This window comes from Eutrigla gurnardus (assembly GCF_963514095.1).
Source record: "Eutrigla gurnardus genome assembly, chromosome: 21".
NCBI lineage: Eukaryota > Metazoa > Chordata > Actinopteri > Perciformes > Triglidae > Eutrigla > Eutrigla gurnardus.
Genome location: NC_139932.1, coordinates 15550613 through 15566525, shown reverse-complemented (window position 1 = coordinate 15566525; position 15913 = coordinate 15550613). Strand labels below are relative to the sequence as shown.

Sequence of the window (15913 nt, the reverse complement as noted above, 5' to 3'; positions counted from 1 at the left end):
CCATGTTCCAGCAACATATATGGAGTTAGAATATATCAGGGCTGAGTGAAATGCATTTATTATTATTTATTCATATGTTGCACAAGGCCCTGTGATTGACTGATGAAATGCTCCAGTTACAGATAATGGAGGGACCGATATTTTCCACAAGTGTAATAGAGACCCTGTTTTCAAAGAACTGAGTGCAGAAATAGAAACCCTGTCAACATTTATAAAAAAAAAACCAAAGGTACAGAGGCCACAGCTGTTGCAATCGTTGTCTTGCTGAGGTTGTGTGTACGTGTGTGTACGTGTATGTGTGTGTGTGTGTGTGAGAGAGAGTTCGTCAGACACACACCTGCCGTCTGACACGACAGGGGGGATCTTTAACAATTTTAATGAGTGCTAATTACAGCTAATTACATTGTTCAATCAAACTCCAGTGAGCATTCAGGAGTGTATGTGTGTTCATGAGAGAGAGAGAGAGCGAGAGAGAGACAAAGAGACTGACAGCCACCGGCAACACACTGTAAAACAATGACAAATAGGATCCTGCGATGCACGACTCCTGGCCGAGCAGCGGCACTGTGTGCGCTCCATGTGTCTCTGTGTTATCTGCTGGTCCCGCTTGTCTTTTAATTTGACCACCACATTCCTGAAATTAAATCAGTGTAGTCAACAATAAAACGTAAAATAAAGTCCATTAATCCTTCTTGGCAAGAAAGCGAATATATGTATTTTTCAAACTGTTCCTTTAACTTGCAAAGAGATGTTTTTCAATGCGGATGTCTTGATTTTAAAAGTAAATTTGGACTTTCATCTTTAATACATTTACCCTCATTGTGAATTTCAGTACAGGCCTGTAAATATGCGTTTTTGCTTGTAGACTGTATAGAAAAAGTGGGCGTCGTCACCGTGACATCCCATATTGGGTTGTGGACCGTCACTTTGAAGCATTTTGGCTTTTTGGCCATTGTTATCTTGGTTTTTACCCGTCTCCATCTTGGTTTTTGTCAAATTGACAGGAGAGGTTGGAGCTATAACTTCTCCTCCTGGTTGTGCTGCATGTTGAAACTGATCAAATGTCAGAGGGCTCTTTTTATCTTACAGAAATGTATGTAGAGTTACCCTGACTCATCGGTGAGATCTCCATGAGAGCACTCTGGTTTAAGTGCGACGTTTTAATTAGCATTTTATTACCGACGACACTTTCAGTTGAGATGCTGATGCTGGTGTTCGTTTCGAGGGGCTCTTGAATATTCAGTGGGCCGTTTGTGAGGAAGGCTCCATCACTTTTTACCCCTCTGTCGTTTTTTGCCAACTCTTTCCCTCTCTCACACTCTCCATCCTCTTTTTTTTTGTTCCCACAAACAAGACCTTTCAGGTTTTCCCAGGGTCAGAGAGGAGGCCTGGTGAACTATGGAAGAGCCAAGTGGGCTACGATTAGTCGATACAAGTGAGCCAAGAATGCCGACACACTGTGTGTGTGTGTGTGTGTGTGTGTGTGTGTGTGTGTGTGTGTGTGTGTGTGTGTGTGTGCTGATAACTGTGAATACTGGCCTGATTGTGTGGACTTGTAAAGGGAAGACAAAGAAGCTCTCTATCTGCCGTTGGTGTACCGCGTGACATGGATTTGATGTCGATCTTCCTTTTGTGTGGGAGAATTATGGTCGTTTCCTTTTAGGGGGAAAATGATGTCGGGGCTTTCATGGTCTTATTATCCTCATTGATATCTCATTCAGGTATTCTCCCTTCATTGGGAATATAATGGAAAGGATGTGTGTAAAGTGTGTGTGAAGTGTGTATGCATGAGCCCTTGGTTGTGCATGCAGATGTGTTACGCTGCAGCCCAGAAGTGGCCCAGACTTAATTACCCGTCTCTCACCAGACGCTGATTGCAAATCCATGTGTCTTGATTAGAGGACTCGCAGTGTTTCCTCACGCACACACACACACACACACACACACTCACACACTCACACACTCACACACACACCCATACTTTCATGCAGTTAGAGAGAGAGAGATATTCCTGAAGCACTTCTCAACTTTGGAGGGCTTTTCTATGTCATGAATAAACTAAAATGAAGAAAGCATCTTACCTGAGGGGGAGGATGAACTCCTATGAAATTTTCAGATCTTAAGCGTTTTGAAAAGCTCTCTGATTTTTATTCGAAACACATTCAAATTCATTCACGTCACTGTATATTCCAAACCGAGAAATATAATCGTCCAAGACGCAGTTTTTTTTCAATGAAGAATGATGCCTTTTCTCTCTCAGCGTAATGATAATTTACAAATATGCTGCAGTATAACTGATGTGTTTTCATCATTTTTACTTTTTCGATGAGGAAAATCTCATTTTCCCTGGGGCTGCTCACACACACACACACATACACAAAAACTGCAGTTTACAAAGCAATATCGCACAAATTTCTGTTTAGATTTGAGCTCTGATCCGCTCCCTTTCTTGTATTCGCCACATATTGTGTCTGATGCATGCGTATGTAATTGCAAAACTGTGAGATACATAATTAATTGAGTAGCTTTTGCGATCCTGACAGTTGCCACCCACATATAATTTTACGGCAGATCTCCGAGACAGAATAATGACCGCCTCTCTGTGAAATAGAGGAGCGAGAGCACAGCGTTTTGAAGAAAATGACGAGCGGAGGAATCCTAGTCAATATCCCACAGTGGGGGCCCCAGCTCGGCAGGGTTGTCATGGCGACATGGATTCTGTCAGGCTTGTGTGTGCGTCTTTAACTCTTTCTTCCTGCATATTGTTGCTGTGAGATGACATGATTAAGCCAGAGAGGGTTAAAAAACAGTAAAGAGACACAGAGTATTTATTCTGCCTGTTAATTCTGCTTAAACACAATATATGTACTGAACATGGAAGCCAGTTTTTCAACTCCTCCTTTTCATACAGGGCTCCTTATGTGCTTTCAATATAACTAGTGGGGAAAATCCATCGCCCTCCTTTTGTGCCAAAATGTGAAGTTCATTTGAAGCTTCAGCGGTCTGAGTAAGTCAGATCAACTGCAAGACAATCGCATGTAAAATCCTAATCACCAAGGTAACGATTCAAAAGAAAGTTTTTCTCTCTGTTTGAGGTGAAGTAGCATAGATTAATGAGTCTTTAACTGCACCAGCTCATTATTTTTATGTACCTTTCTGTGTCCGTTTTGTACTTTGACTCGCATGTCGCCATTGACGGAAGTCATAATGTTGAATGCTGCCAGCGGGAGGCGGTGAGCTCTACGCCCCGGCAGCAGCGACTAGCCGCCGTGTGACGTGTGGGGCCACTGACCAATCTGCTGTGTTTGACGTGTTGGGAGTGAGAACGCGCTGCATTTTCTCACTTACTTAATTGGCCTCATACATTTGACTCATTTGGCACACATAATCCGAGTCCTGACCCCCGCCCTCCCTGTGCTGTCTGGAAATAAAAGGGAATGAGAAAAGGGAGAAAACGTCTCCCCACGGTGCTATTTTAGCTTGTCTCCCCATCTTCAGATTTCTGAGAAAAGGGTATTGTTCCTGCAAGTTGAAGAAAGAAATCAAAGTCTGCTATTTCAGAAGCCAGCTCCCTTGTCGAACTAAAGGGAGACTTGAATAACATTCGCAGAGAGATCCTCAAACTCAATTCTGGGCCGTCTAAATGACTGCCTGAGTCGATTTGTGCCAGGTGGGTCTCTCAAAATGAAACTCATCAGACGGCGGCCCGTTTTGCCAGATTGGAAGACCTCGCAAGAAGTCAAGTCGAATGATGTTATCCTGCTCTTTTTCTCGCATCGAGGCAGTCAGAGGAATGTAATCAGAGCAACAGCTGTGCAGCAAAGCAAGCGTCAACAGTTTCACGTAGGTTTTATGATATATCTCAGTTGCCAATATCTTTTATGATACAGAATGGGGAAAAAAGTGGGAAAATGTATAGAAAATATGAGAATATTAGCACCTGACCACAGGCATTTTTTCAAAATACATGAACCGCATACAATCACGTTTTATTATGTATCAATAACAGGGCAGAAAAGTGAGTTTGAATTATTTGATTTAACATCTATGCATGGTAATGTAAATGCTTGCACATGAAGAGGTTAATGGCCTAATTACTTAACGGACTAAAAGAAACCCGTCTGTTCTTTGTGAATGAGTGAGTGAGTGTATGGGAGGAGTAGGTGTTGCAATTTATGTCATAACCTCCAAGACCACGATGATTAGTCGGAGGATGTGACCCAACTTTACCACAGCTGCAACTGTCTTCCACCACAGTGAAGCACACGTCCCGAGTCACCTGACAACAGAACGGTCCACTCATACGGCCGCATGCAAACCCACATGCAAACACACCGGACAGTGTTCCTTTTGTATCCTGGAAATGTTTTTGGAGGTGGTGTGATTTAGAAAAACTTTCCATGAGGTTTGTTCCTGACCAGAGTCCAAACTGGGGGGGGGGGGGTGTGGTCTTAATGATGTCATTTCCAGTAGGTCTTACTTCATAATGGGCTCTTACATTCGAGGGCGACTTTTCACACAATGATGCTAAGATGTAAATCCAATTCATTCACAGTTCTAACCATGTATTCATCAGATATTTGTCACCAGCCGGGAACTTCGTTTGGGACGTGTATGAAACTGCATATTTTTATGCAGATTCTGTAGAAAGCTGAATGAAAGTAATTTGGATTTTCCCGTAACATGCAAATGCTCGTCTTCGTCTGCGTACAGCATGAAACATGGCTCTAGTGTACACACAGTTATGAGATGGTAATTCCGGTTTGGCAGTACTGCGTGCCTTCCGGTTATTCCACAATGTCATCTTGACCTTGGCCTGCCCAGGATGTATACATGTAGAGTAAACAGAGTGGTCATGCCAAATCCACTCTCCGTGTGAGTGTGATGTTTTAACCCTTCGCTGTGTTGTTTCCTGTGTGCAGAGGCATCCCAGGGAAGAAATGCGGGACCATTATTGTGAAAGCTGAGGAGCTGAACAACTGCAGGGTGAGGAGGTTATTCACTTACTGAGAAGTCTCTGTTTTCCAGTTTCCCTCGCTGTATCCATCTCTGCTCTGTCTTTATCTATCTGCTCCTTTACTCTGGCAGGTATTATGTTGAATTAAGAAGTTCAATGGCATCCGTAAATACTAAATAATAAAGAATCTGTCGGCATTTCATGTTGCATGTGTTGGTGGAATGCAAATTACGACATTGGAATAATTATTTCAAAAAGACATAACAAGCTTTTTCCTTTCCTTTTCCTTGTACCCACCCTCAGTACGTAATAAAAAAGTTTTTGTCTCTTTCTCTACCTGAAAACAGTTGATAAAATAAATTAAAACTTAATGGATTTCTCAGCCACAGCATGCAATTAAGCTTTTTTGTTTTTGCGGCATAAAACACCCCCGGCAAAACACTTCCTCTTAAGTCAACAATAGAAAACAGCTCTTGGATTTAATCTGCCATTATCAAAGCAAAATGACTATTTTCTGTAGTGACTGGAGTCCCTGAAGCTGCCTCAATCAACCAGAAATTATTCTATCTAGAAATAAATGTTGCATTAAAAGGGAAATAAGGGCTGCAGATGTAATCCACACACCCCTCAAAGTTCACAAAGTACTTGGACTACCTCCGGTTGGAAACGGGCATGCACGTTGTATTAATCCTATGTTTTCCATGTGCATTTTATTTGTTTCTACTCATTAGGAATCAGTGATGATGCAATTCTGTGGGAACAAGTTGGACAAAAAGGATTTCTTCGGCAAGTCCGACCCCTTCCTGGTCTTCTACAGGAGCAACGAGGACGGCACGTGAGTCCCCCCCCCCATCCCCTGCCTCCGTCACTCTGCCTCCATCTTTCCTTCTCCCATTTCATGTTTGGTTAAATCCTTCCCTGAATCCAAAAGGAAATTGGATTTCATTGATTGCCCCTGGATTAAAAGCCGCCCAGCCCATTTAAGCACGTGTGTGAATTACATGTGGAAATGTCTGCTGGAGTTTGTGTGTGTGGAAGCAGGAGGCATTGAAGTGTGTGTGTGTGGGTGTGTGGGTGTGTGTGTGTGTGTGTGTGTGTGTATTCGATCCATCTCTGTGGGCTCTCTATTCCATCCTGCAGAGTGTGACAAGTCAGATAAGACCTTGTGCTCTGAGGGCATGAGATACCAAGTCCACCTGCTAGCCAAGGGACTAATGAAATCACATATTTGCAGTGTGCGATTGTGTGTGTGTTTTTGTGTGTGTGTGTAGTAGGGGAGCAGTCCAGCTTTCACAGTCCACCACTTCCTGTTTGTGGAAAGTCCCTGTATTTAACTCTAATGCCGGTTCTAGTGTACCCCCCCCCCCTCTCCCCACACATCTTATTTTTCCTCCCTCACTGTCTCTGCCTCTCCTCGTCTGTCTCTGCAGGTTTACCATCTGCCACAAGACAGAGGTGATAAAGACTACATTGAACCCGGTGTGGCAGGCCTTTAAGATCCCTGTTCGGGCTCTTTGCAATGGGGATTACGACAGGTGAGTCCTATTTCTTTGATGGTTAATTATCCTGCTGGCTGTGGCTCACCAAAGAGGTCCACGATGGCTTATTATACCACAGCATATTAGGGGCCATTATATGTAAAATAATAAGAAGAATGGAGCCGGGGGAGTTGGTATTCTAAAAACGCAGAATTTCCCAAATTAAAGTTGTAAATCTAAGAGAAAACATCATCTATTCTCTGATATTAAAGTGTCGAATTTGTTTTAAAAGAAAAATCACAGATTTGCAAGATTTTAAAGTCATAAATGTATGAGAAAAAGAGTCCAAAAATGAAAATAATGTCGTTTTTTTTGTTTGTTTTTTTTTGCTAAAGGAACTACATTGCTTCACCATACAAAGTTGAAATGTGTATATGTATCTTTCAGGACCTTACCTTCACTCAGAAGACAAGCTTACATTAATAACAGGAGCAACGACATTCAGACGGCTGGTGTTGCCACGGCTTTGCACTCATAAACGTATGACTTAAATCATCATTTTGAGTTCTTCTCTCCCCCAGCGCTGTAATTATTTTTTTTGTTTAATATCCACATTATTAAAGGAGGTACTTGACCACAGAAAAAGCTTTGCATTTTTGCATTTGCCTGCATCTTTTCTGTGCAGACTGACTGGGATGTGAACAATGAGCCCAGACACTGTGTGCATTCAAACACATATAAAGCATTTTATTGTTTACCGTGCACTGGGGGAGAGTAATAAAATAAAAATAAAATCAATATTTTTGACAGTGCTGTATCCACTGAGTTATAGGCCACACATGAAAAATGTACGAAGCTGTTTTTAGTTGCTAAGTAGAAATATTATTGTACTTGGCAGTTTCAGCGCAGGACAAATGCGATTTTGGCAGAAAGAAATTGCATATTATTCTGTTATATTTCCTGGAAAAACAACGTATGTTTGTGTGATTTTGGCTGTTTAAGTCAATACTTCATTCATTCATTTGGATGAAGGTGAGATTTCATCTCCTTCTCCGCAGCAGGCGAGTGGTTCCACTTATGTCTAAAGTCTGTATTTGTAGTCTTATCAAAGATGCATTCAGGGGTAAACTTCACAGGTACAGATAAGTAACCTCATTCTCTGGTACTCTGCTCATTCTAGTCAACTAAATAGAAACGAGACGGCTTTAATCCTCTTGTCATATGACACTAACGAGAACAAAGAGCCCAAAAACAATGCTTTCCTGTTACATTTCATCACATTGTTGGATCAGCAACAACAAATGTCATCCTGCACTTCTAAACAGCAGTCCTATTTGAAAAGGAATGCAGTAAATACTGCTCCTACTCTCTAATTAGATTCATTTTAAGTCAATATATGTTCCTCAGAAATGACTGTTTCCTGGAAAGAGTTGGTGCTAATTATTGGGGGAAATAGCTAAGCTAAAAGTGAATATTCATAATATTTGTTATGGGAAAGTCTCCATATACTTGATTGCACATTCAGCTGACCCTGCTCTGACTAAGAGGTCTCTGGGCTACGGTCTCTGTTAATTGGAATGAACTAATTCAGAGTGTACCAGCTGAACCAGCTTTGTTTCCTAGATTATAAGAATAGTGAGAAAACGGACAAGCACGTTTCTCTCATGTCCGTCATTGCCTTCACCTCGATGTGAGCTGTGTGGGGGAAGAAAAGTCCCAAAGCAGCAGAGAAAAGGGTTGAGCTCAGCTCAGCTAGCAGACAGCAGCATTGATCTGAAGTTCAGGTCCAATAAGCTTAGTGGAGGAGTCTTATCAATGTGGGACTCAGGAAACACTCAGTGGACTGCACACACACACACACACACACACACACACACACACACACACACACACACACACACACACACACACACACTGAATCTGTGTCTCTGCAGCCTGCAGAAGAGATAAGGAGGAGCTCAAGCTGGCAAACAATAGAGAACTGTGTCTTTCTGCACCGAGGTCCTCTGATGAACCCGTATTTGTTAACTGACTCACACACACACACACACACACACACACACACACACACACACACACACACACACGCACATTAGACAACCCGGAGTGTCCATCACTATCTTACTTCCTTTCATCTAATGTACATCTGGCTCTCTGGGCAGCATTAAGGCCCATTAATGATGCTTTGCATTTCCACTTCTTCCCTACATTGAAAGACGAGGAGGATGCAAAAGTGCAGTTTTGGCTCAGGTTTTGGAATGTTTTTAGAAAGCTGTCCAAGCACTTACGCCTCACACGGTTTCACGAAACACTATACACTCTGCTAAATGCACAATGCAAAATTTGCCCCATCTCTACTTCCGTCACTCTATTTTCTTTTGATCAGTTTTGTGCTTCCTCCTCTTGCTCTCTCGCCTCCATGCTCGTGCCTTTTTGTCCGTTTTAATTCACCCTGTGTTCTATTCTCCTTTAGCCTCACCCCTCTGGCTCTCTGCGTATCACGCTCCCGCTCCCGTCACAAAGAAATTACCCCCCTGTTGAAGATATTGGTAGATGTAGTGATAGCTCAGCATATCTGCCGCTCGCAGACTATTTTTTTTTTTCAAGGTTTCCTTGTAAGCTATGAAGGTATACAGAGAAAGATGTATTTGGAGATGAGGTGAGCCCATTACCGGAGGCAAATGCAGCGTGTTGGAATAAAGATAAGCTGCAGAATGAATCTGCCTCTATAATGCTTCCATGACAACAAGGACAATATGCATTGGCTTTCTTCTCATCAAGTGTGAGACACAATGTATATGTATGTTTTATAATTATAATTATATGATAATTTTCTTGATCTAAGTATAAAAAGGTCAGTTTACTTGTTGTCTTTTATCGTAAATGCCCGTCAACGTTCTCAGGAAATCTAGAAACAAATGCACGTCAGCAGAAACATCAACAGACTCATAAGTCAGGAAAAAGAGAGAATGATTATTTAATCCGATCGTCTTCTTGTGCCTCTCCCAACAGAGCAATCAAGGTCGAGGTGTACGACTGGGACAGAGATGGCAGGTAATTACTCTCTTTTTATTTGCCCACTTCTATTGGTATTGTAGGTTAGCTCTCGGACAACTCTTTCAATTACAGTCTGCAAACACTTTCCTGGACAAATTATTAAAAATGGAAGCTTTCATCTGGCACACATCTGTGTTACTTTACTGCAGTACAAGTGCAAGCGAAGCTTTAGGCTGCCTTCAGACAATGGAACCACAAATGAAACGCAGGCACCCCTTTAATTGGCATGAAGCCGCAAAATATGATTCTGATCCAACACCAAGTAATATCAGGGTAAATCACATGCCTGTTAAAACACAAGCCAGTTTTTAATATATAATAATAAGCTAGGATAACAAGTATGTTTGTTGGTGAAACTCATAACTAACGAGGCTCAATTAACAGCAGGAGAAGGAAAAAAAGAAGAAATGTCAAAACGCATCCTAACATGAGACAGTATTAATTAATAAGGATTCTGTTACACTGATATCAATACTTAGAGGGTAACTTTGGTATTTTTCAACGTTAAGCCTATTTTCTGGCGTTTGTTTCCAAGTGACTAATGGGGACAATAACTTTGGTCTAATATTGCTGCTAAACTGGCTGCAGAGTAATCGCTCTGGGGCAATAAGAATGCATAATCCAATTGTTTCCTTTATTTACCTTCCATTTGATGCGTTTGTTATTGTGTCTTACCAAGGCTCGCTAGTAGAAGTCTCAAATCTTGCATGGCATCCACGTTGTCAACATCGGCTAAATAATGAATGCCCACTTAGTTTGACAAAATAACAACTCAGATTGTGAGGAAAGCAGGTCGATATAATGATACGATATATATAATGATAACCTCAATGCTTGTAATCACGGATAAATACGGGGCGACACTGTTCCTTAAAACTGATTTCATTAATGTTCAACACACCTTAGCTTCCTGTGTACAGCTGCTCCAATCACACCTCATTAACACTAGTTTATGTTTTCAGTAGGTAAGGAGGCTGCGTGCAGGATCCTCTCAGAGTGACTGCTTAATGATGAGTCTGGATGCTGGCTGCTGACAGTCAGACAGGGAGAAAGAGAAGTGACATTTGTAGTCGAACGGGGAGTCGTTCCTCTATTCTTTACTCAATCTATCCGGCGTCACTCTCAATCTGATAGCGGTTGACACGGTGACATGTTGGTGTAACGGGACTGAGAAATGCTAGCAATTTTTAGAAAACAAGCTGTTTGTTTGAAGTGAGCTTTTTTAACCATTGTGTGAAACGTTTGGTGTTTTCTTTTCACTCACGACAAACTCCACCAGCGTGGCTTTTGATTTCGGTACCATAAATTGGGATTCATACTTTGTTGTTGTCTGCATGTGCCATCTTAAAGAAATCTTAAATGATGAAATATTGTGAAACGCTACTATTGTTTTAACGTCTTCTCTTTGTTCGGTTTGTCTCCCTCGCTTCTCTCCGTAGTCACGACTTTATTGGAGAGTTCAGCACTAGCTACAGAGAATTATCCAGAGGACAGAGCCAGTTCAACGTCTATGAGGTCCGTTGGGGGGGTGTGTGTGTGTGTGTGTGTGTGTGTGTGTGTGTGTGTGTGTGTGTGTGTGTGTGTGTGTGTGTGTGTGTGTGTGTGTGTGTGTGTGTGTGTGTGTGTGTGTGTGTGTGTGTGTGTGTGTGTGTGTGTGTGTGTGTGTGTGTGTGTGTGTGTGTGTGTGTGTGTGTGTGTGTGTGTGTGTGTGTGTGTGTGTGTGTGTGCAGGTCATTAGGTCACTCACACACAAAGTAATTGGACTTTTGGGTTCCTACTAAAGTTAAATCATTGTACAAACTGAACTGCCATTTTAGTTCTACTCAACAAATATTAAACATCCTAATATTTTTACTCAGTTTTAAAGGATGTGAACATTAGTGTATAATAATTTCTAACTAAGAATCGTTGTTGTTAGCTTACAATGAGCCTTTCGTATAAACACAGGTACCGAATCCTACACACCGTCCCTTTAGAGTACAAATACACTGCTTCAGCTCAAGCAGATAAAAACATTATGGATCATTCCATGTGTTTTGATAGTCATTACCAGCCTTTCTTATTGTCAAAGTTGTTTGCAAAGTTGTGCTTACCACACACAGAATTCCATTCACCTCCATTACCTCAAACCTGCTCTAAAAAATACAACACAACATGTTTGGGTGTGGAGAACAGTCAGCGAGTAGGAGGATGGGATACTCTCAAAGGACTTAGTTAATGCCAACCCAAATCTTAATCCTCACTCACTCATGCACACACACACACACACACACACACACACACTGACAGACAGTTATGATGGATCGCTGGCTTATCTTCTCCCAGGAAGAGTCAACACTTCTTGATTAACTGAGTATCACACAGAGAGGGGAGCACACAGGGGACTGTCATTTTAAACAGCTGCTGTTTGCCTAATAGCGCTCAGATGTGCACACACACACACACACACACACACACACACACACAAAGGTGCACACCGAGGCACATTGACAAGTATGTGAGGAACAGAGAACACACACACAAAGTAATTTTGTGATATCTGACCTGTTTCTTGAACCTAGATTACAATTTAAAGCTGACAGTTAGAGAGGGGGATGGCTTTGCATTGCAAGATGCCCTCATGTGTGTTATGTGTGTGTGTGTGTGTGTGTGTGTGTGTGTGTGTGTGTGTGTGTGTGTGTGTGTGTGTGTGTGTGTGTGTGTGTGTGTGTGTGTGTGTGTGTGTGTGTGTGTGTGTGTGTGTGTCATTGCACCTCACCTCCAGAGTTAAACGTGTCCTTGTGTGTACCTATTGCAATGTGAACCAAGGAGAAAAGCACAAATCCACACATCTGTATGTTGTTTCCCCGAGGTCATCTCTGTCCGTTTCACTTTGGCACACTTTAATGAGACCATAAAGCTCTGATGCGACAGCTCTGATTCAGTGTTCGGGACTCAAAAGGAGTCTCAGGTCTGTCTACTCAAAAGGGACGATTGAATGTTTTGATCAGCTCGGGTTGCGACATCAGAGACGCAATTAATTGAGGCCCACCAACTGAAAGAAGTGTCTCTTTTCTAATATCTTCACAAAAACAACGGAGTCTGAAAGCAATTTGTAAGATACTTGTGAATCTTAACATTCTAACAAAGGCTGACAGACTTTTCTGGATAAGTTGGGCTGTAAGTGCATCGCCCAAAGGCGATGTGTAGGGAGAGGAGTACATGGTGGGAGGGAGAGTATACAACTATACTATGACCTCAGCTGCCACGCATGTTGATTTCAGTTTTATTTAATTGAGTATGAGTCAGATTCCACTGTTGCTTAAAAAAACTAAACTTACTTGGGTTGCTAAAGAGATGATTAGCTGTTTTGTGAACTCTGAAATAATTATACAATAATATCAAATTTAATGTTGCCATGTGCACATTAAATATGTAGCTTATTCTAGCATTAAGTCTACTATTGGAGTCAAAATGCTGCATTGTTTAGCAGTGAATGCATCATGTTAGACGGACTAGACCAACCAGGGATGTACCACACTGCCCCTTTTTTTTTAAATAAATAAAAACACATGAAAGAATAAATGACTGAATGAATAAATGTTCTTGCTCTAGGTGATAAATGAAAAGAAGAAAGGGAGGAAGAAGAAATACATCAACTCTGGAACGGTGAGTAAATATCCATCAATCATGAATCATTCTTTCCCTCCACACATAGTTGCATGGAGTGGCTTTGAAATGTGATGCTATGCTACGGTAGATCAAGAGGGAGGAATAAAGAAATGTCTCTATCACTTACAGGTAACGCTGCTGTCATTCCTGGTGGACATCGAAGTCACCTTCCTGGACTACATCAAAGGAGGGTAGGTCAATGACACCGCGTTCAGTGACGCCACGCTGACGGATGGGGGTTGTAGTCCCTTTTAATGAGGAGTGACATGCCGACTGTGCCGGCCCCTATCTGCATAATAACCCCGTCATGACTCAGCGTCTGCAGCGTGCCACAGATAACGATCCCTCGGTGCGAGTGAATGGGTGGGAAAGTGTACATTTGCATGCGAGTGAAGGACGGTGAAAGAGACCTGAAGTTAAGTGCAGAGGGGTCAGACTGGGAAGCGTGTGTCTGGTCTATCTTTGTATGTCGTTTCAGGACTCGTGCCACGTGCCTTAGCATGTACATGTGCCTGTCTACGTATGTGGCTCAGGAGGGTTGACCGTGTGCATCCAGGCATGGTGTGAATTGCTCGCCTACACACTCTGCCTTCATTAGACTCACAGAAAAGGGGGGTGAAAGCTCCATAAAATCGCCGAGAGTGTTCCCTCAGTGACATAAGAAAACAATCCACCATTGCTGTTTGCTCATTTCAACACCGCTCAGAGCAGAAAGAGCGAAGAGTCAACCAAAAAAAAAAAGGACTTGAGCAAATGAGAGGATTATCCAAGAAGTGGAGGCTCGCTGCGCTAAACTGTCCTCTGCTTGAACCACGGATGATTTAAAGGGTCTGTCTGTGAAGCGAGCCTTATATTGCGACACAACGATGTAGGTCTTGTAGGTATTTGGCTTCATAGCTGCTAAAGTTGAATGTCGAAAGAATGCGTCTTTTCTCCTAATTAACAGTTTCTGTTTTCAGGCCTTTGCTTGCTTTAAAGCAGCCAAAATCTGTATTTTTACACTAACAATGAATCATGCTGTATCTCAATGTGATATCTCCTGAATTATTTATCAGCTCAGTAATTACTAGAGCCCAAGGCAGGAATATTCTGAACACTGGTTCGCATGCACAAACACAGCTATACTTCCATAAGGCCCTGACCTACAAGACCTTCTATTTGACCTCTGAACTCCAATGCTGCTTGACCTCCACCTCCACCTGTTAGCTAACACATGCACAGGGATATGATTTATGTTCTTTTCTACTGAGTGCAGCTGCACAGGGATGCATCGGATAGCGATACCGATGTGTGTTTAATTAAAGGAGCAATATACGACATTCAGTGTATATAATATAGCCGCAAACAACTTTTTTGTCCATATATAGTGGAGTAATACAGGAGCAGGGAGAGAATGAACTCTGTGTGGGTTGTAATCCGAGCTTCTCCTTGGTGGTTACAGCTCGTAACAGCATCTTGATTGACAGCGTTGTTGTGGAGGCGGAGCACTCCCCCTCCGGGTTCCCCCTCAAGTAAAGCTCTGACAGTGTGTTTGCCCTTTTAGCACAGTTAGCAACGAGCCATTAGGTCAGGAGTCACCATGAGAGCCAATGGAAAAAAACTTTTGTTTAAGGCAACGTACTCATTGCTTTCTTAACTTTGCAAAACCAAAAATAGCAAGTCCACATGTATGATGACATGTGGATTTAAATGTGTAACATTAGGAATGCACTCTGCGTGTGCCGGATTAAGACGGAAGACGTAGCTGCTTTCTATGTTTCAGGAAATGAAGCAGAAGGATTAATCCGCAGCGTGACGAGAAAGGCTTTTTTAAATTTGCATTATGGCCAAGCTCTTCAGTCAGGCATGTGTGAGAGCTGGCCTTGAAACGCATGTGTGTGCTGACACCACGCGTCAGGGCATATGTTTAATGGCTCCGCCGCTCGCCGCTAATGGAGAATTCCCGTCTTGGAGCCGCCCCGACACACAAACAGCATTCCCAGCAGCAGAGAGCACTCTGAAACTCTCAGGTGTTTTCTTCTTCTTATATTTTTTTCCCGGTGCTTTAGGAGTGTGAGCTGGGTGCTGTTACACGCTAGTGTGGCTAAATGAAATGCCAAGTGCTTTCTTCACTGTTTTGAAACCTAAATGGACTGTAAATGTACTACTTGCACTTACTTGTACTACTTACTTCTCCAATTGCATCATGGGCAGCCTGTGTATTTGGGCACAGATGCATGCACACACACACACAAACAAGGTAAACACACCCACGCTTGCTCGGACTTTTCCACGCAGGTATTTTTCCACTTTGCCCTGGAATCTTCCTCTTGTCTCTGCATCTCTTCTCAGCTCTCCTCTCTCTCTCTTGTCTTCCGATTGACGGCTCCATTTGCAGCTTTAACCCAATCACCTAATTGTTCATTTGGACCCTAATGAGGAACATGATCCGCTGGCAGCATTAGCATAAACGACTGATTTGAGATGGCTCCATCTCAATCTGGAGAGCATCGCTGCTCTTATTCTTTTCACTCCCTTTTGATAAAGCATTAGTACCACCCATTGATTTCCACAAAGGGGCCTCTATTCATGAGCACGAGGATAAAAATGAAGAATTGTAGGCTATATCTTTCATTTTGAGTTGGCAGCCCTGTCACTCACAGTGACAGATATTGTTTTGCTTTGTGAATCGAGTATTGAAACCAGAATAGAAGCAGGAGGGAACTCTGCGTGCATTGAAGTCATTCTGAGAGGCTATCATTAGATAGCGGAGCCAGAATCAAGACAAAGA

At 42.4% G+C, this 15913-nt stretch overlaps 1 protein-coding gene across 2 annotated transcripts in view; it reads left to right on the top strand.

Annotated features, from left to right (window-relative positions):
* Positions 1-15913, top strand: part of LOC311032093 (copine-8) — a 60290-nt gene that overhangs the window by 28660 nt on the left and 15717 nt on the right. The window contains exons 7-13 of one of the 2 annotated variants that reach the window (XM_084038724.1): positions 4923-4986; positions 5689-5792; positions 6388-6492; positions 9448-9489; positions 10929-11007; positions 13087-13140; positions 13273-13334. In XM_084038724.1, coding sequence (XP_083894850.1) covers positions 4923-4986; positions 5689-5792; positions 6388-6492; positions 9448-9489; positions 10929-11007; positions 13087-13140; positions 13273-13334 — 510 coding nt within the window. The remainder of the gene's footprint in view (positions 1-4922; positions 4987-5688; positions 5793-6387; positions 6493-9447; positions 9490-10928; positions 11008-13086; positions 13141-13272; positions 13335-15913) is intronic. The other variant, XM_084038725.1, reaches the window with a different exon arrangement.